The 23,762-nt window shown below is 39.9% G+C and overlaps 1 protein-coding gene across 6 annotated transcripts; it reads right to left on the reverse strand.

Annotated features, from left to right (window-relative positions):
- Positions 1-1,575: 1,575 nt before the first annotated feature.
- MFSD1 (major facilitator superfamily domain containing 1) lies at positions 1,576-23,693 on the reverse strand. 6 transcript variants are annotated; one of them, XM_006090303.3, is made up of 16 exons: positions 23,427-23,690; positions 20,304-20,356; positions 19,364-19,476; positions 18,186-18,228; positions 17,590-17,657; positions 15,697-15,805; positions 14,285-14,387; positions 12,222-12,320; positions 11,695-11,806; positions 10,713-10,769; positions 10,215-10,371; positions 8,853-8,950; positions 8,231-8,343; positions 6,439-6,486; positions 4,740-4,797; positions 1,576-3,353 (listed from the first exon to the last, which is right to left on the reverse strand). In XM_006090303.3, the coding sequence occupies exons 1-16, from the start codon at positions 23,587-23,589 to the stop codon at positions 3,350-3,352; spliced, it is 1,398 nt and encodes a 465-aa protein (XP_006090365.1). In that variant the 5' UTR covers positions 23,590-23,690; the 3' UTR covers positions 1,576-3,349. The 6 variants fall into 6 exon arrangements, with proteins under 6 accessions (XP_006090365.1, XP_023610920.1, XP_014312647.1 ...); XM_023755152.1 differs by lacking the exon at positions 23,427-23,690 and adding an exon at positions 19,810-19,860; XM_014457161.2 differs by lacking the exon at positions 19,364-19,476 and having other exon boundaries at positions 23,427-23,643.
- Positions 23,694-23,762: the final 69 nt, after the last annotated feature.

A 23,762-nucleotide genomic window follows, 5' to 3' on the forward strand; every position in this document is an offset into this window, starting at 1 on the left:
ATATATTTCTCCTCTGACACTCGCTCCATTTTATGAGCAATGACTCTTAAAACCTGAGATGACCTGTCTCCAGGCCCATCTGCTGACTACCTTCATGTCCCACCCAGGCTTCCTGCTGCTAATACGGGGCCATTCTCCTTCTAGCCATCTCCAGCTCTCCCAGCTCAAATCCAGCTTCTCTCATCCTTCTCCCACCTCATTCCACTGACAGTGTGTCTAGCTCCTGTCCACTGTACCCTCTGAAGTCTGGGCTCTACTGAGCTTGGACGGAGGAAAGAGGATCACCTTTTATCCTGACACCTTTATTTACCTCTCTTCCCCAGGGCAGATAGGATCTGCTTTGAAAGGTTAAAACCACCCGAATGTGGTAACACACAGAACTCCAACATCATCAGATTTTTCCTTGGAGAACTGAGCAAACTGATACTCTTTGCTAATCAGGAAATGGAAGCCCAGAGAGCTACTACCTAGTAAAACTCAAGAGACAAGCACGAGAGATGATCCATTCCAAAAAGACCAACTCCTACCAAGTACATGCTAGTCCCAAATGGAATAACTCATAGGTCCACTGGTTTTCATTTCACAATTGATTTGAAGGCAGTTTAGGGAGTACTATAAGTTAAAATAGCTGCCCTGATGTGAGACGAACAAAGATCTACCAAGGAGATGACTCATCACTTGAGTACATGACCATATGCACAAACATCTCAGGGGAATAAGTGGTAATAAGTGTGTCCTAAGTTGGCTGTCTGGCCTACCTGCACGATGTCAAGAACTTTTCAGTATTTCTTACAAAACATCAAAGTTTTCCCCACCAACTTCTTAACAGCAAATCCCTGCTCAGTGTTCACCAACCTCCCCACCCTTGCCTCCAGGGGAGCTCTCCAAGAACAAGCAAAGGGAAGAAGCCAAGGGGTAGTAAGAGGCTGAGGTGGAGGCATTCCAGAAATCTCGGGCAGCTTGTAGACAACTTACAGCTGTTCTTTGCTACCACTGGGATCAAAATGTAAGTGCATTATTTCAGTTAGCCCATACCCCATTCTCTATTGCTTTGTCTCCTACAGTTCTCATCACATGCAATTTTCTTCCTGTAAGTGCCAATTCTATTTCTAACTCAGGGTTCTGTTTAACTCCCTTCTGTATCCTCAAAGTTCTTTGGAAAACACTTTCTTCCGACTCAAAGACATTCATGTGCATACCCTTCAGACACGTTGGTGTTTGCTTTCACAGGAACAGCAGCACCGAGTCTCCCACATAATAAAGCCATCATTGCCTAGGTCAGTATGCACACCAATGAAACCATGAAACGGCGCTTCCTATTTCACTTTAGGCACATGATACGATGTACTTGGCTGGGAGGTTTCCTATTTTAGGCTATTATAAGCAATCATGCAAAGAAGATACTTCCTTAAAATATATAAAAATGTGTATCTATCTAATGGTTTCCTTAAGATAAACTATTAGAAATGGAATTGCTAAGCCAAAAGTCTTGCAGCCTACCACTCTACCCCTTTTAGGTCTTCTTATTCACATTTCCAATTTATCCTTCAAAAAAGATACTCAAATTTACTCATATTATTTATGCATAATTCAAAAAATATTTATTCAGTGCTGGGCACTATCGACATAATCATTATTAACATTAACAGACACAGTTCTTGCCCTCAAGGAGCTTACAATCTAAAGGAAGAGACAGAAACCCACACCATCACAAGCAAAAGTACAGGGTTTTTCCAAGACCATAGGAATAATTAGTTCTAATAGGTTCTGAGCTAGGGCTAAGATTGTTGGAAATCAGATGAAACCAGGTCATAAGAATCCAGGACAAAATATTCTAAGCAAAGGGAGAATGGACAAAGCCCCTGAGAAGGGACAGAACCTGATTCAACTGAAAACAATGTAAGCAGGTCACTGTGCTGGGCACAGAGGTAGCAGAAAGACGAGGGCAGGGCCAGACCACAGGTCACTGTGCTGGGCACAGAGGTAATGGAAAGACGAGGGCAGGGCCAGACCACAGCCCTCCGGCAGCAGCAGCAGCTGGCCTCCTGCACCCTCCCCAACTGTGAGGCCAGCCTTCACTCATCAGAGGCTAGAACAGGCACAGGGCAGTCAAGCCCACAGAACTAACAACTGAATAATGACACCATACACTGTAAATCAGAAACATGGATGAAAGTAAACTTACCCTGAAAAGGAATGCACTTTCAATCTGTCCCAGAAACTTTAGGCATACAATATTATGCCATGTACTTTAAACAATATAATCAGCTAAACTCATTAGTTTAATAGTTGTCTAAAATATCTGTGTGCACATAGATAGCAAAATACATGAAAAAGTCCTTGACTTTAATACGCTAAGACTAATAAGTCAATTAAAAAGCATTTAAATCTGTCAGAGAAATTTCATATCCACATTTTATTTAATGTGAAAAACATAAATGTCACTTTAAGGTCCTACACTAGAGAAAAAGCTAATCCCTATAATCTTTCAACGAATAATTAGGTAAATTTTCTTTAGTCCAACACAGATTTTCTTATAATCTTCCACATAAATAAGAGTTAAAATCAGTGTTTTAAGATTTTTTTTTAAACTCAAAAGTTATAAGACATCATGTAGATTCCTTTTACAATGTTTTTATTTATCCATGTAGAAATGGAATTATCATCATTTAGAGGACATTTTCAGTAATTAGACTATATTAAAAAACTGTACAGAAAGTTCATACCACAAACTTATGTCCCTAAGTAATAAAGGTGCTCAGTAACAGAGAGAGAGAGAGAAAGAGAAGTTCAAAAGGGTCACCGCTCAGCAGCCTGTCTCATAAGTAAAAAGAGCAGAACACAATCTATTTGTGAAAATGAAGAGACTTCATCAAGTATATTTCAAATAGTCCCTATTACAAAGGGAATGCCTATTAAAATGCGGTGGTTTACACTATTATAAAACATCCCTTTACCCCCTCAAAAGCTTTAAAAAAATATTCTTTGCTTTAAGATAAAGAAAAGGCCAAATCTCTATGATATACTTTGTAAAAATGATCTCAATATAAATCCAATGATCTCCATTATTTACTGTCCATACTGAAATTCACCTGCAAGTCCCAGAGCAATTTCCTAAACTTCACTGTTGATTAGCCTATTCTGAAGTAAAATTCTTCAGCAACACACAAAAGACAGAGAGTAAAATAGTCCTCACAAATATACTTAGAAACAGGTGTACTTGAAATATAAACATAACTTTCCAGACCATTATTTTTCCTATTGACTAAACTCTATATAATTTTTTAATGGAGGTTTTCAGATCAATGATGTGTGCAGCCCACTCTCATGACACAGTCATTTAAACTTCTCATCTGCAAAACAGAATGCAATATATTATCAAAAAGGGGTAAAAAAAACACAAAGCCCCATCTGCCTTACAGAATAAAAACCATAGCATTACAAAACACATAGCGCCAAATACTGAGAGTCCACATTTTGCTGAATAATCTTTTAACTCCTCATGATTGTAAAAGTAACACAGGACCAATTTAGAAAATATAGAAAAGCAAAGAAAAAAATAAACTCTTATAACCCTATCATTCAAATAGAACTGTTAATATTTGGGGGCTTTTCTTTCATTTTTTCCTATTTTCGTATTTTTTCTATTATAGACAAATAATAGGTTTAAGAAATACTCATGTTTGCATACTTTAAAAAATAATTAAATTAGAATATTATATTTGCATTTTTATCTTTTGCTTACTTAACATGTAGCATGTAAAATATCTCTGACTTTAAAAGTCCTTTTAAAACATAATTTTAAAAACATACTATATGGGTGTATCATAATATATTTAACCATTTCCCTATCATGGGACATTTGGGATATTTCCAATTTTTTTACATAATAAACAGACTATCGTAAATATATTTAAAACTCACAACACTTCTGATTATTTTCTTAAAATGTATTTCTAGAAATACAATTACTCTGTTAAAAGGGAATTTGACATGATCAAGAATCACCCCCGGAACTAAAAAGCCTTGTTCTACCAGATTTTAACTTATTCAAAATTCACAAAACTTACAATTAAATGGTATATATTTAAAAATAAATTTTTAAAGTGAAAAAGTATTCACTGTCTAAAAAATTAGAAATAATAGGAAACAGAATCACTATTATGTTATAGAAATAGTGTATGATATACACTATTATGTTGTACAAATGATAGGAAATAGAATCACCATTATGTTGTAGCATGTAGAATCACTATTAGATGGTAGCATATACTCATGAAAAAAATTAATTTAACTTAAAACACACTATATACTTTAATTTGTTCCAAATGAGTCAAAGAACACAGAATAGCATGTTAGTACCGAGAAAAGATGAAAAATGATCTCAACTAGTTAAGAAAAAGAAAACATCAGAGAGAAAAGAAGGGTGAGCTCAACAGAGAAACTTAGGACAAAGGCCTTTGCTCCAATAAATTACAAATACTACACATCTCTGTCTCTCAGAAGGCAATTTAAAGCCAAATTCTCCCACCCTGCCTTCATTTGAGACCTTGATATCCACCTTTCACAATTTTCTGACACAAACAAAAATGTTGTTATAGTTCCAGAGATGATCATTAGCTCTCGAAACACAAGAAAAAGACTGTTTTCTTAAAAATCCAATCCTAATACTTTGAAATACAATGCTAATGTCCAAGAGTTTCAAAATAAAGACAACTTTTTTCTTTTTCAATACTTACTCAGCATGAGAAAGTTTCATTTCTTCCCTTTGTCTTGCAGAATAATTTAGGTTCCCACCTAAAACACAAATAAGCATAAAATCTTTTCAATATAACTATTATAAAAATTCAAACATGCACGCAAGCTCAAGCACACACACACACTCACACACACAAAAAAAAATACATTTGCACTGATATACTATGAAAGATGAGAAAAAAAATAGTTTATCTCCTGGAACCGTCCCAAGAGAAAAATGGTTTTTACTTTTAAATCCTTATAGGATACAAGTAGTCACTCCTTAACTTTAGCATTTTTTTAAAGTTTGAACTTATGTATTACCTCAGGTTTTCTTAATTGGGACATTGTATTGATATTGAGTAATAGTGAAAACTTAGAAAAATTAAAGAAAAGACCTAAAATTATAAAGAACTCACACACACAAAGCACAAATGCATGTAGCTCACATATATTCACAAAAGAAAAAATCTGCAATTTCTCATTCTATATCAAACACTTTCAACCTTAAAATGAAAATTTCAGCTGAAAATTTATTTACTTTTTTTTTTTTTTTTAATATAAGACAATAACACAGGAAGGGCTTTAGGTTCTAAAAATGCTTCTTTAGCCCTAACCGGTTTGGCTCAGTGGATAGAGCGTTAGCCTGCGGACTCAAGGGTCCCAGGTTCGATTCTGGTCAAGGGCATGTACCTTGGTTGCAGGCACATACCCAGTAGGGGGTGTGCAGGAAGCAGCTGATGGATGTTTCTAACTCTCTATCCCTCTCCCTTCCTCTCTGTAAAAAATCAATAAAATATTTAAAAAAAAATGCTTCTTTATGGCCCAGTCAGTGTGGCTCAGTGATTGAGCATTGAAACATTTCCTTCTCTCTCTAAAATAAATAAAAAAACATATTTTTAAAAAAATGCTTCTTTATGCTAATATACAAACAACATCTAGCCTGGCCAGCATGGCTCAGTGGTTGAGCATTGACCTATGAACAAGGAGGTCATGGTTCGATTCCCGGTCAGAGCACATGCACAGGTTGCAGGCTCAATCCCCAGTGTGGGTGTGCAGGAGGCAGCTGATCAATGACTCTCTCTCATCATTGATGGTTCTATCTCTCTCTCCCTCTCCCTTCCTCTCTGAAATCAATAAAAATATATATTTTTAAAAATCCAAAATTTTCTAAAACTTACATTAAACAGGCCAGAAAGAACATGACAACAATTTTAATGAACGTGAAGGTCCAGAATACATAATCCTACATAATAAAAGCGTAATATGCTAAGTGTCCGACCAATCAGAGGACCGTTGGGTTGACTGTTCGACCAGTCGCTATGACATGCACTGACCACCAGGGGCAGATGCTCCAGTAGGTTAGCTTGCTGCTGGGGTCTGGCCATTCGGGACTGGGCGAGAGGCCAGAAACCTCCCTCGGTCTCTCCCTTGCCGGCCAGCCCCGATCCGCCTTGATGGGGACTGGGCAAGACAGCCCCGGATGGCCCTGATCGCAGGCCAGGCCAAGGGACCCCACCCGTGCATGAATTCATGCACCAGGCCTCTAGTTATATAATGAAATGTTTCCATCACTATGGACAGAATGTCGTTATATTAGAGCTAAAACACTCGCTGGCTTCTAGAAAGGCATGCAGACAACCCAGTGACCCCACAAGATTATCTATCGTGGGTTAAGAAGAAAATGCCTGAACTACTTACCTCGGGCACGGTTCACCAAATAGAGGAAGACCACAGCTAAAAGTGACACTGGAAGTGAAAAAACACAGGACCCTTAAAAGACATGCACTTTTTCCCAATGATTCCTATGTCATCATAATTACAAAGTAAAACTTAGACAAATCAAATAAACCTTTATTAACTGGAATTTAAAAATAAAATCACTATTTACATTATTTTTCTGAAAGCACTATAAATAAGTCATACACCATTTTCTCCAGGGGCTGCCTGAGCTCAGGGATGGCAAGGCCAGAAAAGGAGAAGCAGACACCCACAGGAGAGGGACGGGCCCACCCATGGGTCATCCCTGCCACTCTTTCCTCTCTCTTACAAGTGCTGGTCCTTCCCAGCACTTCCCCCAAACTCCTGCCAGCCCCTAGACTATTATTTTACAGAGAGCCAAACAGAATAAATCTTTTGGGCGGGGTTGGGGGGGGGGGGGCGGGGGAGAGATAGGTCTGAAAATACCATGTCCATTTTACAAATTAATGAAACATTAGGATGTGGTCATTAGACTCCCAGAAGCCCAGAGCCAGCTCATACGTCAGAAAGTCAGATGCCTGGTTTTTTACCTTAACAGGTAAGGCCCACTTAGTTTATTTAAAATTAACATGGCAACAAAAACATTTTAAAATGATGTGCTATTTGATTTGGGAACCAAATAATATGAAACTGAAGCTTGAAATTAAACCATATGTTGCAGCATTAAAAGTAGACAAAAACAGCCCTAGCTGGTTTGACTCAGTGGATAGAACATCGGTCTGTGGACTGAAGGGTCCTACATTCAATTCTAGTCAAGGGCACATGCCCAGTTTGTGGGCTCGATCCCCAGTAGGGGACAAGCAGAAGGCAGCCAATCAATTGGCTCTCATCACTGATGTTTGTATCTCTCCATCCCTCTCCCTTCCTCTCTGAAATCAATAAAAATATATTTAGTTTTAAAAAAATAGACAAAAACACTTTCATGACCGTTTTTTAAACTCTTAAACACTTTCTTAAAACAAATAAAGCTTTTTTTTAAATTTGGTGTGCTTATTTCTAAAATATGAGATAAAATGTATTCAGGCTATATTCATAAGCATTTCTCTGCAAACACCATACTTCAAGTATAGATAGTCATTATTCCCTGTAAATGAAAACGAAGCCTGATAATATCTTCACTGGGATTTGCCTCTTTAAATACATGTTGTCAAAGTATAAAAGGCATCTTAATATATTATATGAGAATTTTTTTCAGATGAACACAATTTGTGTATATGAAGACAATCAAAGGAAAAATGCTGGTTTATTTTTATAGTTTTCAACTGTATTCTATGCTATTTTTAACCAACAAATCATTACAGGTAAAAATTACATAAAAGGACTAAGAATAAAAATAATTTAAAACTGCCTGATGAATTAACCCTGAGCACACCTAAATCACACATATATCCATATAGTCACACCTAGGACCCTTCAAAGGGTTCTACTTTAAAGGAGTAAATTTTTTTTTAAATAAATATTTAAAACAGAAGATAACGCATATTCTACTGCTGCCTTTAAGAATAGGAATCTCCTGAAAAATGCCTGTGAATCTTCAGAGAACTACAAAGTCACCAGCTGGGAAGCTCTGATGCACAGGCTAAGAATCGGGCAAATCTGAGAGCTGCATCTTAGATATTTGATTTAAAAGAAGGGAAAACAGAAAGTAACAATAACACCTAAAAGCGGAAATAACAACACTCTGCTACAGATTACAAGAAAGTAAACAAATGTTGCCACATGGCACACTTACAAGACACACAGGCAATGAAGAAAACTTCTAAAAACAAATATCCCCGAGTATCCAGTATCATGCCAGCAAGGATAGAAATGATCGCCAGACCAAGATTCTGAATGGACTGCATGCTGCAATCGAAGGAATATAAAAACACATTTCAATTTCAAGTCTTCACAGAGGAACAATTCACTATAAATATCAACATCTACAAACAACATGGTACTAGTGTTGAGACATTTTCAACCAGGGATTTTTTTAAATCCCATGACTGTTTCCTCTACTAAACTTCATGCTCAAAGGTAGGGGAGCTTGCCTTATTAAGTGCACTATGAACTCAAAACCAAGTGAATACAAACCAGAACTCAACTTCTCACTAGAAGCCCTCAGATACACAGGCAGTGGGGTGATAATGGCAGCAATTACCTCTCTGGGTTAGCTCGCCTCCCGCTCCCTTGCTGGAGCATTTTCGTTGCTCCAAGTTAAGCATAAACAGATTAACTGAATTTTTTAGTTATTTCCAGGTTTAGAGCTGTCCCAGAAGCCTAAAGACGACTAGATTCAGGAGACCTGGAGTTTCATATGATAATAAGTTGGTACAGCAGAGAGATATCACATGATTCCCGGTGCAAATACTTACAAGCCATATGCAGTTCCCAGCTGATGTTCAGGAACTACAAACGCCACCATTGGCCACAATGCACAGGCAAGCAATGAATAGGAGAGTCCCAGGAGACTCTATAGAAAGTGATACAGAAAAGAGTACAAGTCTTATACTAACCAAAGTGACTTTCCTTTGATGCAGATTAGCATGAGTGCATATTAGCTAACATATGAATCTTCATGCAAATGTTATTATAATCAGGTTAAAACTCATATTTAATCCAAAAATGTCCTGGCCCTCCCTTAGAAGTATCCCTCTAGTGAGAAAATACATGCACACTGTCTTAATCACATTATTTATATATATACATAACTGCCTGGGCCCAGGGTAGTCAAGAACCAAGAAAGAAAACAAAGCTAATTTGTAAAAAATTGTTGCCAATGTTTTAGACAAGCTAATTTTCCAATATTTATTAGGAATCTCAAGTTAAACAACCAAGGCAACATCATTTTTCTTCAATTAAAAAGGGAACTTTATCATTTAAATTAAAATAAGAGTTACACTTATCATGTGAGTAAAGATTAAAATAATGCCAATATCCAACAACGACAAGAACACTAAAAACAAATACATTCTTATATTACTGATAGAGCTCTACTGAATGTCTACCAAGATGTTAACTGTGCAAAGCCTCTACTATAGCATTTCTACTTCTAGGAACCTGTCCTACCGAATTCTTACCTAGTGCACAGAGGCAAAAGGAAGTTTACAATTGTGAGTGCACGAAACAGAGTTTACTCTTGTATTATTATTTAATTATTGTATTATTTTCCATAAGAACTGTGATCCTACTTTTGCCCCGCCATATATATATTTTTTTTAAGATATTCTTTTATTACAGGAAAGGAAAACAGCACTTCACCCTGTGGTCTTAAAAATGACACTCCAAAGAACAATCACAAAAATTTGATGAATTCCTTATCACTTTTTGACCTGCTAAACGTCAAAGACAAAAGGATGTGAAATCATGGATATTGGGCCGATAGTTTTTTTTTGCCACCTATAATGGAAGGACAACTTTTCATGAAGTACAGAAAAATAAATGGAATTAATAAGCACTTTGGCTTTCAAAAGACTATTTTATTTCAGATACTATTTTGGCATTGAGGTTACCCTATTAAATAAGTCAAATGAAATTAAAAATACCCACTGCATTAATAATTAATATTTATGCACTTTAAAAATACTAGTAGTTATTTTGTAGACACTGAAATCAACTCATTGTTTTCTCCACTGTCACAAAGCACTGCTATCAGAGGAGCTGAGTGGCTCCTGACATGCAATTTACAGGGTCCTCCCTGAAGCCCCAAGCCCCCCAGGTGTGAACAGCCACATTACCATAGCAATCCAAGGGTTCCACAGCGTGAAGGCCAGCAGCATGTGGGAAGCAAGGGTGGTCACCACTGCACACAGAACCCAGATGATGTTCTTCCCTGTTTTATCCACCATGAGCCCAAATATTGGGGACATGGGAGCTGATATGACATATACAACACTGCCCAGAGAATATAAAAGGTATTATTTAATGAAATATATCCCAGCTACCAAAAAAAAAAAATCCAAGTCCCTAAATCCATTATGCAAAGCAAACCCTAGCACATTCAGTTTAACCATCTTCTAAAATGGTCATTGGTAAATAGGAATATAAAGATATAAAGAGTGGTCCAACACTTCTTTGGTTTTCCATTAATGCAAAGATGGCCACCCAGGATCAAGTCCCAATTTAATTTTGATTTCACACTGTGGATGTTACATCACATATGTCTTATAACATTTGGTTATAATTAAAGACCCACACTAGGCACACAATAAGCACTTACGGAATTAATGAAATACCTGTTAATAGCACTTGCTGCCTGGGAAGAAAATCCAAATTTCTCTATAAAGAACACTCTAAAATAAAGAGAGAGAGAAATAAGCACTTTAGAGAGAACTACTCTGTTTTCTGTTTTGTTTTTTAATAAAGGCAGAATAAAAACTGAATACAATAATTCTAAGTTTAGTCAACTTTTTCATCTTGATACTATTTTCCCACCTTATTTGAAATTATTCACATTCAAGTAACTGGCTAAAACTTTAGTGTTTATATAAATATTTCACTGACTAAATAAAATATACTGATGCCTATTTTTTCACCTATTTACATATACTGCAAACAGTACACACAAATGTTCAGAAAACCAATGCACTACCACAGGGGATTAAGAGAGCTTCTTTTCCGTAAAAGCTGTACTGACCAGGTTTTTTGCTATATAATGCATAGGGTTCTTGTCTCAAATTATTTAGAATTACAACCTGAATTTTAAGGATTTTATTATAAACACACACCCCCATAAACACATTCACACTCACACACTGTTCTGTTTAAGCAGCTGCCAAAGAAAAAAGACAGAGAGGTAGAAGATAAAGCAAGAAAAATTTGATTTGAATCCTGAATTTGAATGTGGAGGAATTACAGTCCTAAGAAATAAAAATATGCCCAATCACTATAAGCCAGTATGCTGTCTCCATTCTCAATAAGAAGCTTCCTAACCAAGGAATAAAGAGGAAATTTCAAAAAATCTAACCTAAAATCAAGCAGTAAAATAAACCAGTATTTTGAATCAAAAACTGTTATTAGGTATTTCTTCAAAAAATATTAAACAATACTAAACCTTAAGCTAAGAAAATCAGTTGTATCCCAGGATATGAAACAATTCCTGTGTATATATAAACTATAAGCAGAGAAGCAAGATTAACAGCTTAAACAATTACATTTATGTGATTGGAATCTCATTATAATTTAGTCAGCAGAAGTGGAATGCTAGAGAATACTCACTTCCCCAGTCCAATGAAAGGGAACACCGCCACATAATAGAAGACACAGATGATAAATATGAGCCACAAGGGCAAGGAGAAGTCCTTCACGTCGGTTAGCTTAATAACTTCACCTTAGACAAGAAAGGGAAGAGGCATCAGTATAATTTCACATAAGAAGATCATTTTTCATTGATCATGTGATTAACCTCTGCAATTCAGTCGAAAAACACTTTCTCAGTAAATAACTGGGACATAGTTTCTGGGATAACTTAAAAAGACATGAGAAAAAGCAAAACCTAAGATTAGTATCTACCTACCTAATGATGAGGAATACTCGTCATTTTGCAAATACACAAAGAACATATAAGGGGGAACATGTACCCCAAAATTTAGACAAATAGAAATAGATTTGGAAATAAGAGATCAAAAGACATGTTTTAAGCCTCACTGGGTTTACAACACTGCATCAGCAACTTGCATAATTGTACATTATTTCAAAGAGGCCGTAATTCCCCAAAGTCCCACTCTTCTCGCATTGAGACTCACCTGTTTTTCCTTGTTCTTTATGAAGAATTCTTTCTGCTCTCTGATCCAAGTAAGCAAGGGCCAAGGCACAAATTAGTGAAAGAATACAGGTTATACCCCCTGTAATTAAAAAAAAAAAGAGAGATTTTTACAAGAGAGCCAGACTGAAGGTTCCTTAAAACACAGCACATCACATTAACAGCCGAAAAACTTAGCAACCAAAGGGGACAGTATTTCGATACATGTAAGAAAACCCACAATTACAAGTGAGGAGAGAAGGGAAGGAAGAGCATGCGGTAAGCATTCAACAAACAGTAGTCACTATTACTATATTATTTCCCAGTAGAAGGTTGGAGAATAGATGGAAAAGATTAGAACAAACTAGTCCACTCTTCTAATGCAGAATACAAATGGAAGAAAGCTGATAACCAGCTAGCAAGTTAGTCCTACTTTCTTAATTCAGTCTAAGCACCAATTGTTAATGGATGTCGGGGGAGGGGGGGCTATAAAAGCAAAGTCTGATTCCGTGATCACCTCATTTTCCTTCTGATTCCTTCCCAAAGTCCATCACCCTTGCTCCTAACCTCTGGCAGCCTGGGGGCCCCACCTTCCCACGCACGGCTCACTCAGACTCTCTTTCCTATGCATATTCAGCATTACTCACTAACGCTGACCTCATATTACTACTGTGAATCAGATAATTAATCCAGTTTACACTTGTCAAGAATTTTAAAAACAAGCTTAGTAGCTCCGGCCGGGTGGCTCAGTTAGTTGAGTGGTGTCCCATACACCAAAAAGGTTACAGGTTCGATTCCTGGTCAGGGCACATTCCTAGGTTTCAGATTCCACATATGGGAAGCAACTAATCCATGTTTCTCTCTTTATCTCTCTCTCTCTCTCTCTCTCTCTCTCTCTCCCTCCCTTCGTTCTCTCTCTCTCTCTCTCTCAAATCAATAAACATATTCTCATGTGAGGATTTAAAAAAAAATAAAAGTTTAGTAAAATAAATGCATCTTTAACTGGCTGACATATGGTCCAGTTGAAAAAGCTGAAATAACAGTAGACATTAGTTCTGTTTCTGCCACTAACAAGCTGAATGATCTTAGACACAGAGCTTAACCTCTCTGGGCTTAAATTTCCCCAACTGTAAAATAAGAGACTTTGATTCATAATGGCACAGGTCTTTTCTGGCTCTAAAATTCTTTAACATTCTCAAACTCTGCATCATGGAGGGAACGAGAAGAAATACTAAAGAGCATTTAGAGTAAGAAAGAGGGTTTAAGTAAGGCAAAGGATTTGAGGAGACGTGGGAGGAGGAGGAGTCTCTAGGTACGAGTCTCCTGTTTAGGATTACCACTCCACTGTCCTCTTTTTACCAGGCTGTATCAAGGAAATCTAAGGAATGAAAGATGGCACAGGACATTCACCCCACCTCACAGGTCACTCAAGGGCTCTGTAAGCAGCCCTCTTCACATCATGGGGCTCAGGTAGACAAGCTCACTGCTCAGAGAAAAAGCACCGGTGGTGGAATCCATTCGCTTCCCAGTGACCCGCCCAGCCATCAGCAGGTGGAGCCTCAGCTAAGAGAACTTAGGGCCAGGAGGAACCTGTACAGTTTTGGCCCAATACCCGCAATCTCACAGAAAAGAAAAATGAGACACAGAGGTTACCTTCCTTGTCCAGGGTGACTGACCTGTCAGAGCCAGGACTAGAACCCAGGCTCCTGACCCCCAACTTAGTGGATTTCCCACCACACTGTATCATCTCTACAAAATCTAAGCTCTACATTGCTAAATTCCTGATGGTTTCAGAGTTTTCACATACATAATCTCCGTTAATCATCAGGACAATGCTTAAGTAGACAAGAATAGGACAAGATCCTCCTTTTCTTTAAGAACATGAAATGAAAACAAAAGCATGAACACCTCGCTGTATCTAATCAGGTCAAGTAACTCATGAATTTTGCAGGCAAAATTATAACCAACGTGGTCTAACCCTGACTCCAGGGTTCCTTCCTCTCTGCCGAGATACTTCCTATGACGTGTTCAGAGGAGACAGAACGTGGGACATCAGGATTCACTAACCAATCATAAGTGTGACTCCAAGGGTTGTGTGACCAGCAGAACCCAACGAAGCTTCAACCTTGGAATACAGCCATCCCATGAGGTTCATGTTTACTGTACTTCCCTGCAAGAGAGGGGGGAAAAATCAACCTATATCTTCTATATAGGTTGCCTTGTTCAAAAACTAGGATGTGAGGTGGCTTAGAGAATAGATATATAGGACTCAGATTAAACAGAGGTAAAATTGTTTAAAAATATTAGAAAGGAGAAAACTAAAGTAAAGCCACAGATGAGATTACTACATACCAAAAAATGCTAATTTATAGAAAATGCCTAGTATTCAAAATAGCACAGTACATTTGTAACTTCCTAGTAGCCTAAACAAAAAATGAAACTCGAGTTACAAAATTCACAGGGAACTGATGACAAAAAAAACCTTAGCTCAGAAAAAGCACAGCTCTTCCTGGAATTGACATCTGAAAAAGAATGCGTCTTCTGATTGTCCATAAGAAGATGGTAAAAATTATAGATAACATCCTCATTCGCTTATTCATTCATGTAGCAATTACTGAGCCCTAATTTTATGTCCATCACTGTTCTAGGTATCAGAAAAACCATAAGGAACAGAACAAAAAATAAATTTTAGCTCTCATAGGGCTTACGCTTTAGTGGGGTGGGTAGAGGAGGTAAACTATATAGTATATTAAATAGTGCTTAAAAATGCTTGAAAAAAAAAGGGGGAACATATAAAACAGGGAAGGAGAATATAAAGAAGTGGAGGCCTCCCCGAGAATGTGACTTTGGAGTAAAAGCCTGAAGGAAGTTAGCTGTGAGGACATCTGGGGGAACAGCAATCCAGGCATAAGGAACAGCCAACCACAGGAAATGAGCCTGTCTGACCAAGAACTCAAGAGCTGTCTTCATAAGCAAAATGCTGGTGCACAGCAAGGAGGTAGACATTAACTACAGAGGGCAAGTTTGGAGCAATCAGTAAAAGCTACTTGTGCAGGCAGATTCACCTCTATGTGAACTTGAACTTCATAAAGTCAACTGAAGTCGATGGGCTGCCCCATCACACAGTGAGCTTCCATCACTGAAAACAGGCAAGCGAGCCAGGAGATGACCGTATGTGAGGACTTTCATAGCAGGGATGCCCAAATGGATAAGACATTAGAGCATGAAACCTGCTAAGATCCATTCCAATGCTCAGATTCTCTGAACTAATGAATGTTCATTTAGCCATGTTAGACTGTTTCTAACGGAAGTTAGAAATGCCTTAAAGTAAGGTACATGTACTGTGGTCTACGGAAATATATTAAAAAATCAATACCTAATCTGTCATACACGACCCTTCATCCTGTAATTTTTAAGAGATCCCTGTGATATTCAATCCTGTGCTTCCTATTTGGCTTCATTAGCTTTGCCGTACTTACAATTCTAGCCATGCTAAGTTGGAGTCCAAACACCAGGTTCAGTTCTTTGCCTTTAAACCAACTCACAGCATATGTATTCTGGGCAACTGCTAAGGACTCCCCACCAATCCTAAAAGTGGGGAAAGGAAGAAAAGTCAAGCTTTTGAAGAAAAACCACAGTCAGCAGCAGCAGGTTTAAAGCTCTGACACCCCTCTAACTGTCCATAAGAAGATGATAAAAGTTATAGATGGTGGTGTCGCTGCCTCCTCCCCTGAATCCACCATAGACTATGGTAAATGTAACGCTGTGTGACCCAAGACTGGGTCATAGAAGATGAATCTGCTTTTTCATCAAACACTCATACATGGAGCCCTGAGTCACCCTGTAACAAGTCCAACTACCCTGAGTTCACCATGCGGTGAGAGAGCCAAGCCATGCTACACGGAGAGGCCACCCTCAGGCACTGCAGCTGGCACTGCAAGTCTTCAAGTTGCCCCAGCCAGGTGCCAGCCAAGTGAATCAACGAGCTCTCAGATGACTCCAGCCCGGAGCCGTCCATGCAGCTTTCCAGCTGAGGCTCCAGGCAGCAGGTGCCCAGACAAGCTGTCCACGCTGTAGCCTGTCCAAATTCCTGACCCACACAGACCACTGCGAAGCTTCGGGGAATCTGATGTCCTGCGATAATAACCATGACAGGCAAGAAAAGGACTCTGGGTTACCCATCACCATCTATGCGACATAAAAATGTTCATGTGAAGCCCTGGCTGGTTGGCTCAGTGGATAAAGCATCGGCCTGTGAACTGAAGGGGTCCGGGTTTGATTCCGGTCAAGGGCACATGCCCGGGTTGTGGGCTCGATTCCCAGAGGGAAGCATGCAAAGGCCACTGATCAATAATTCTCTCTCATCATTGATGTTTTTATCTCTCTCTCCCTTTCCCTTCCCCTCTGAAATCAATAAAAAAAATATATTTTTTTAAATGTTCATGTGAAGAGTGAGCCATGCTTTGTGAAAACACAAAAATTCACTTTTCAGGTGCATACCTTCCATATGTAACATTCTCCTACTTTCTTTCTGTAAGTTCTACACATTGACCAGCCCCACACCCAGGCCTTCAGCTTCTCTTCTATATCCTAACTCTGAGCCTTCTTCACCTCTCCGTCCTAGTTCAAAAACAGTTTCCCTCTCTTCTGCTTATCCAAACCCTACACTGATATCAAAGCCCACTCCGTCCATGAAGCCACTTCTGACCACAGTTCCATATGAATCCTTTATTTTTATATACATTTTGTTTCCTTTTCTCTCCCTTAGAACAGTTTTTGGAGTATGTCACGAGTCTACAGGTCCTTGGTACAAATGAAAATATTGAATGAATTGTGCTTTTAAATTAAAAACTAAATAAGTTATTTCATCTGGGTTAGGAAACCCAAGGCTGGACTCAGAATGGGCTTACTGAACAACACTGAAATTCATGAAGGCTATTGGTATTTTGTTCATTCAAGCCTTTTCAACAGGTTCAAAAGGACCTGTGCTTAGCCACTAAGAAACAGCAAACTATCCGTGAATCACCAACCTAGAAACTGATGGTCTACACTATCAACTACAAATGAGGTTTAAATCATAGTCTTCAATATATCAGAACAGCAAAACACCTAGGAAAAACATCATTTCTAGAGAACTATCTAATATTCAAACCCACACAGAGTTAAATTAACTATGGTCACTCAAAATTGTTACTTACTTTAAAGGAAAATTAAGACAACCAATAAACAGTCTTGTGTATCTGTGGCTACATTTCAAGGACTTGAAGTAATTCTCCATAAGAGACAATAATATATTTTTTAAATCCTTAATAAACTGATAGCTGAACACTAAAAACAATATATTAGGACAAATGAAATTATGCATAACTTACCCAAACACAAACCTTCCAAATTCCATCAGCCAAAAAGCATTAAATATTCCACCCAAAGCAAAAATAACCTATAATATAGAATATAACATAGAATCAATTAAAAAGTTAATTAAAGGTATTCAAGAGAAATAAGTAACTTATGATGACTCACAGCTTCTACCATAATTTTAGTATTCCTTGTTAGTAAATCTGTGAAATTAAAACATTAATGTTCGCCCTAACTGGTTTGACTTAGTGGATAGAGCGTCGGCCTGCGGACTAAAGGGTCCCAGGTTCAATTCCGGTCAAGGGCATGTATCTTGGTTGCGGGCACATCCCCAGTAGGGGGTGTGCAAGAGGCAGCTGATCGATGTTTCTAACTCTCTATCCCTCTCCCTTCCTCTCTGTAAAAAAATCAATAAAATATATTTTTTAAAAAAACAAAAACATTAATGTTCATCTGTCTCAAGCCTTAAAATGAATTATGCCTTCTACTATATGGGCATTTGTGGGCGTTGCTTAATTCAGTTAGGCATTCATTAAAAACATCTTTGCCAGAATAAGAAAAGAATTCACGGCACTATCACTTACTCAATGAATGTTTTCGCCTTCCTTACCTGTCCAATGCAAACAAAACAGCTAAAAATAATGGTGCCCCATCTGTTGGGAGAGAATTTGAATTAAGAGTATGTCAGTCACCACATCTTTCAGTCATGTTTTCTTTGACCCCTCTCTTTTTTAAATGACAAATATCAACCATGTTAATACAGTTCACTCAAAGATTCTACACTCGGAACATCTGATTAATGTTTCCCCAGAGTAATAACATGCCTATGTTAGAAAAGCCTTAACGAGCACAGGAGTAAACGTCCTTCCGAAACTCAAGCCCTCTCTCCACCTGGTGAAATGGCCACACCGCACTCAGCACTGGAAAGCCCACTATGGCCCCAAGGCAATTCATGGCCCATCCTGTCAACCTACGTGAGCAAGGTCTGTAACATACGAAGCGGAATCTATCCTCCTGCAGCTTCCAGCTAATTCTATCCCTGTAGATCAAGCAAAATAAACGTAATTCTTCCTTTATACCCTAACTCTTCAAAATGTTTTAAAGTTAGTCCCCAAGTCTAAACACTCAGTTTCTTCAATTCTTTTCCACCAGACATGGTTGGGAGACCCTTCATCATTTTGCCCTCTGTCTCCTGAAAATATTCCCAGTCTACACCCCTCTTAAAACCTCCACTAACAACACACCTACAATCATAAAAATGAAAAGTAACAAAGCTTGTAGTGTGATTCCTTCCTCAGTATCTAACAGAAGTGGTCACAAAGTTCAACCCTAAGAACAGCAGAAAGGGAAAGTCTCAATAGGGAGAGGCAAATACTACAGATGTGCTGGTTACTGTACATCCATCTCAATCCTCATAACCACCTTGCAAGGCAGGGATTATTATCCATATCCTACCAGTAAGGAAACTGGAGCTCAGAAAGCCAGGAACAGCTTGGAGAGTTGGAAACTGAGCAAGTGGCAGTAATGGGATTCGGACCGTGGCCTGCCTGATCCCAAATGGGGGCATACCTGAGCTACCTTATTTCATGAGCCCCAACCTTAACTGAAATACCAGCCTACTTTCAAAAACCAATTCCAGAGACATAAAAATATCTTTAAATAAATATTAAAGCAGATTATCACGGCAATACAGAATCTTATTCAGTTCTTTCTAGAAATTTAATTTAGTTCTGTGTTTTCCTAATAATCAGATTTTTGCTATAGGTGAAATATTTTTTTCAAGCTTACCGTATTCCAAATACTCGGTCTATCAAAAAGCCACCCAGGAAACACAAAACTACATTGGGCCAAGAATACCAGGCATACAGCAGCATGAATTTCGTGGTATTCACCTGCATATCCTATATGAAAAAAAAAAAAATTATTTTTTCCAAATAGTTGAAATTAGTAACTAACAAATTAAAACTTTTTTTTTTCTGTGTAAGGCAGGAATTTCTTAACCATTTGAAGTCACTGAACTGCTTTGGTTTCTCATGGCAGCTATGGCCTCTGCCTGAGAAAAAGGTCACATCTGGGACCTTCTTGGGTCAGCATGCCATTCCAGATCCCCCACTATGGAGACCACCTCTGTCTGCATCTGCCCAAATATCTATCTTCTCTTTGCCCTATACTAACTGCACTGGGGCTCCCCACCAAATGGAAAAAATAATCAGCCTCCCCCTACTAACTCGTACCTTCTTTCCCTTTCATTCTAGAATGTGAAGGGCCAATCTATGCATTTCTCCCTGTCCAAAGACAAAGAAAAGAGACTATCAAAATGCACAAGAAATTGGAACTATCAAATTCATTTTTACAAAACCAATGTGGACAATCCTCTGCAATCAGTATCCACATTTTAAAAACAACAAAACGTAATAGCAAATCATTTGTCATTCAGGTGATTACTCCAAGGGAGAGTGGAAGGCAAACAAAAGTCTCCTAATACTTTCGGTAATACTGAGGAAATAGCACATAATTATTTATCTGAGTGTGAAACAATATCAAGTTACACATGAGTGCTATAAACGAATTTTGTGACCACTCATTCCAACTCACAAACACTCCTTGGTGACTACAGATATTAAAATGGACTCACTGGAGACTGTTGCAGACTAGGCAACCTGAGAGCTAATGAAGCCTCAACAAATACACCTTCCCGAAAGCAAACAAAGGTGAAAAATCAACTTACCCGTTTAACCTGAGTCTGAAGGGCAGCAGGATTATCATAGCAAAAATAGCTGCCTAGAAAAAAGAAAGAACAAATATTTTCTAAGCACAAATATTATCCACATAATAGTTTCAACTTGTAATTACTACTCAAATGGTGATTTTTAAATGTTTATACTTGAGGTTCGAGGACTGACACTATGGAAACTTTTTTGAACCTTTTCCCTGCCCATCATTATTTTCTAAGCTGTAGCCAAATAATCCAGAGAACACATGTCAAATCACTTACAAATTATTAGCCAGCATATACAGCAGTGGTTCCCAACCTTTTTGTGGCCATGCCCCACCTAAGCATCTCTAAAATCCTGATGATCCCCTCCCCCCAAAACATAGAATTCTTATGATTCAAAAAGTGAACTCCTATTCATGTGAAGGAAGCCTAAAAGGCAATTAACTTGGTCTAAACAGGCTTCCAAAGAACATGGAATCCATGAAAGAGAAAATTAAAAGAACAAAAGGACAGTTGAAGTACTGAGGAAGAAATCACTAAGAAATTTTTAAAAAATAATAACAATAATATGAATTGATATGAAAAAATAGCAAATAAAGTCTCAAAACATATAATAGAGAACTGAAATACATAAATATGTCACAATATATTTATACTAGAGGCCCAGTGCACAAAATTCATGCACTTGATGGGGGGGGGGGGGGGTCCCTCAGCTCAGCCTGTGCCCTCTAGCAGTCTGGGACCCCTCAGGGGATGTCTGCCTGATGGCTTAGGCCCATCAGGGGGAGTGGGCTTAAGCCACCAGTCGAACATCCTTAGAGGCAAGAGAGGCTCCTGCCACCACCACTGCGATCGCCAGCCGTGAGCCCAACTTCTGGCTGAGCAGTGCTCTCTCCCTGTGGGATTGGGCTGAAACCAGCTCTCTGACATCCCCTGAGGGGTCCCGGCTTGCGAGAGGGCGCAGGCCAGGCCGAGGGATCCCACCAGTGCACTATTGAAGCTGGGGAGAGATGCAGGAGGTTGGCTAGCCGGGGAGGGGCCGTGAGGGTGCTCCAGGGCATGTCTGGCCCTTCTTGCTCAGTCCTCATCAGCCAGACCCCAGCAGCAAGCTAACCTACTGGTTGGAACGTGTGCCCCGATGGTCAGTGCACATCATAGCAACTGGTCAATCGGTCGACCAGTTGACTGTCTGCCCCCTGGTGGTCAGTGCATGTCATAGCAAGCAGTTGAGTGGCCTTAGCATATCATTAGCATATTACACTTTGATTGGTTGAATGGCTGACCTGTCAACAGCACATTTAACATATGAGGCTTTTATTATACAGGATACTGTATGTGAGGCCCCCTAGGACCATAAGAAATACAAAAAATTCACTGTTAGTAACTCATTCTCAAATTGCCCCCCTTAAAAATCAAATTGCCCCCCTGTGGGGTGTGTGCCCCACGTTGGGAACCACTGATATACAGCAAGTATTGGGGACCTGAACCATGAAGTTAACAACTAATTATTCTTCCATTTTATTTTCATGATGCTTCATATATCTATTACTTTCTTGGCATCTTCATGAAGCACTACATTTTCCTTATTTAAAATTATGAAAACACACACACTAAAAATTTCTCAAACTTTGTCAGCAGTTTCCTGGTAACGTTACCTGAAATCACTATTTACCTTGAGAGCAGAGGAATGGAGTTTAACTACTCTAATATTTGAAACAAGAGCTCTAATTCTATAAACAGATTGCTCTAAATATAATAACTCAGCAAACACAGTGCCAGGAGTGAAGAGAAATAAAAGAGAGTTCTAAAGGATTAAAGACACAAAAATATCTGTTGACAGATAAGAGAGAAGTGGAGAGAGGTTTGACATTCATTCACTGAGCTTTATTCCTAAAGTACTACAATTGACAGATTTATGGTAGGCTTCAAGATAATACTGCCTCCACTTCCCCACTCTCTCTAAAAGTACATATTAGAAAGTACAGATTCGGGGGCGGGGGGGTGGAATTGTCCTTAGAAGGGTAAGAATCTGACTTTTGAAACCCAGGCAAATAGCCATAATTTACCAAAAATGACCTGTCTACTTCAAAAGAGATCATTGTAAGTGTTTTGTGTTGTTCTTTTTTGTTCCTAAACCAGCAACTTGTGGTTCCTGCTTTAATCGCCATTGTAAGGGGTACCGGTATCATGATTTAGAGTTAATGGATGGGCATCTCTTTCCAAAAAAGGGAGTGGCCAGGTTGCTCACAAGGTTGCGGGTTGGATCTCTGGTCAGGGCATCTGCCAGAAGCAACCAATGAATGTGTGGGTAGCTGGAACAACAAATCAATTTTTTTTTAAAAGGATGGGGGTGGGGGGCTCAAAAAGACTGGCAAAGAAACCAAAGCCCAGAGCATCCTCCACGCCCGCTTAGGTATCGCAGCAGGAGCCTCAAGTCACCCGCCATAAGGCTCCAACACTTGTTGATTACACCGGCTCCGGTGGGCGCCCTGAAAACACACTGTGACTTCCATACCAAACGAATAGTGACATTGAAAAGTTGCTGAATAAGTCAGCTGCTGGAACACGGGACGGTATTTCAAAAATTATCTCAAAAAACTGCCTTCAGATTGCCTAAGTGAAACCAACCACCGCCAAGACCGCAAGCCCAACCCAGCACGAGGGCTGCGCAGTGGCCGGGCGGAGAGGAAGGACACAGCTACTCGCTGAAGCCACCAGCGAGCCACCCTCAAGTCCCAAAAGCGGGAGAAAACTGTATGACGCTACCCACGGAATTCCTGATTTTTAAAAAGTCTTTCCCATGCGGAGGGAAGAGAGGCAGTTCAAAGTTTCTGCACAAGACGCCGGGAGAGGGCACTTGGCCTGGAGATCCCGTCGGTCTGCGGCTCCGGAGTGAGATGCTGGGAACCCAGCAGTAGCGAGGGCCACCGCTCGCCCAGCGCAGCCCCTGACCCCGCCTCTGGACGCCACGGATTTGAATGGGGGCGCCCAGGGGAAAGGAGGGGGGCCCAGGCGCTGACCCAGCGGCTGCGCGGAGGCCCGGTGGCCCCGGTGTGAGCGGATCTCAGGGCTCCGAGGGGGATGGTCGCGGTTTTCCTGATGGTCCGCCCCGCCCGCCCCGGCCGGGCAGCTCACCGAAGCCGAGGAAGCACATCAGCAGCAGCACCAGAAGCCGGTGCGCCAGGCGCCTGGGGTCGCAGAGCGCGGGCAGCGCCCCGGGGACGGCGGGGGCATCTCTCCCGGCCTCGTCGGGGCCGTCGGCCAGCAGCCCCCGCGCCTCCTCCTCCTCCTCCTCCATGGCGCCCGCGGGAGACCGAGAAGCGAGAGCGGCGGCAACCCGGGCACCTCACACGGTCGCCCAGGCCAGAGCCCCGGCAAGACGGAGGGCACGTGACCGCGGCCGCTCACGTGACGCCGCGGAAGTCAGCCGGGCTGTGCTCACGTGATCACGCGGTGGGCGGGGCCGGCGGG

Source organism: Myotis lucifugus, unplaced genomic scaffold, assembly GCF_000147115.1.
Source record: "Myotis lucifugus unplaced genomic scaffold, Myoluc2.0 scaffold_70, whole genome shotgun sequence".
NCBI classification, from domain to species: Eukaryota; Metazoa; Chordata; class Mammalia; order Chiroptera; family Vespertilionidae; genus Myotis; species Myotis lucifugus.

What these genes read in the sequence shown, in the direction of transcription:
- MFSD1 (XM_006090303.3), bottom strand. Translation starts at nt 23,589, where the DNA reads ATGGAGGAGGAGGAGGAGGAGGCGCGGGGGCTGCTGGCCGACGGCCCC. An exon ending in GACCGAGTATTTGGAATACG is followed by an intron (nt 18,229 to 19,363) that starts GTAAGCTTGAAA and finishes CTCTCCCAACAG; the next exon opens with ATGGGGCACCATTATTTTTA. An exon ending in TTTGGTGAACCGTGCCCGAG is followed by an intron (nt 4,798 to 6,438) that starts GTAAGTAGTTCA and finishes TTTGTGTTTTAG; the next exon opens with GTGGGAACCTAAATTATTCT.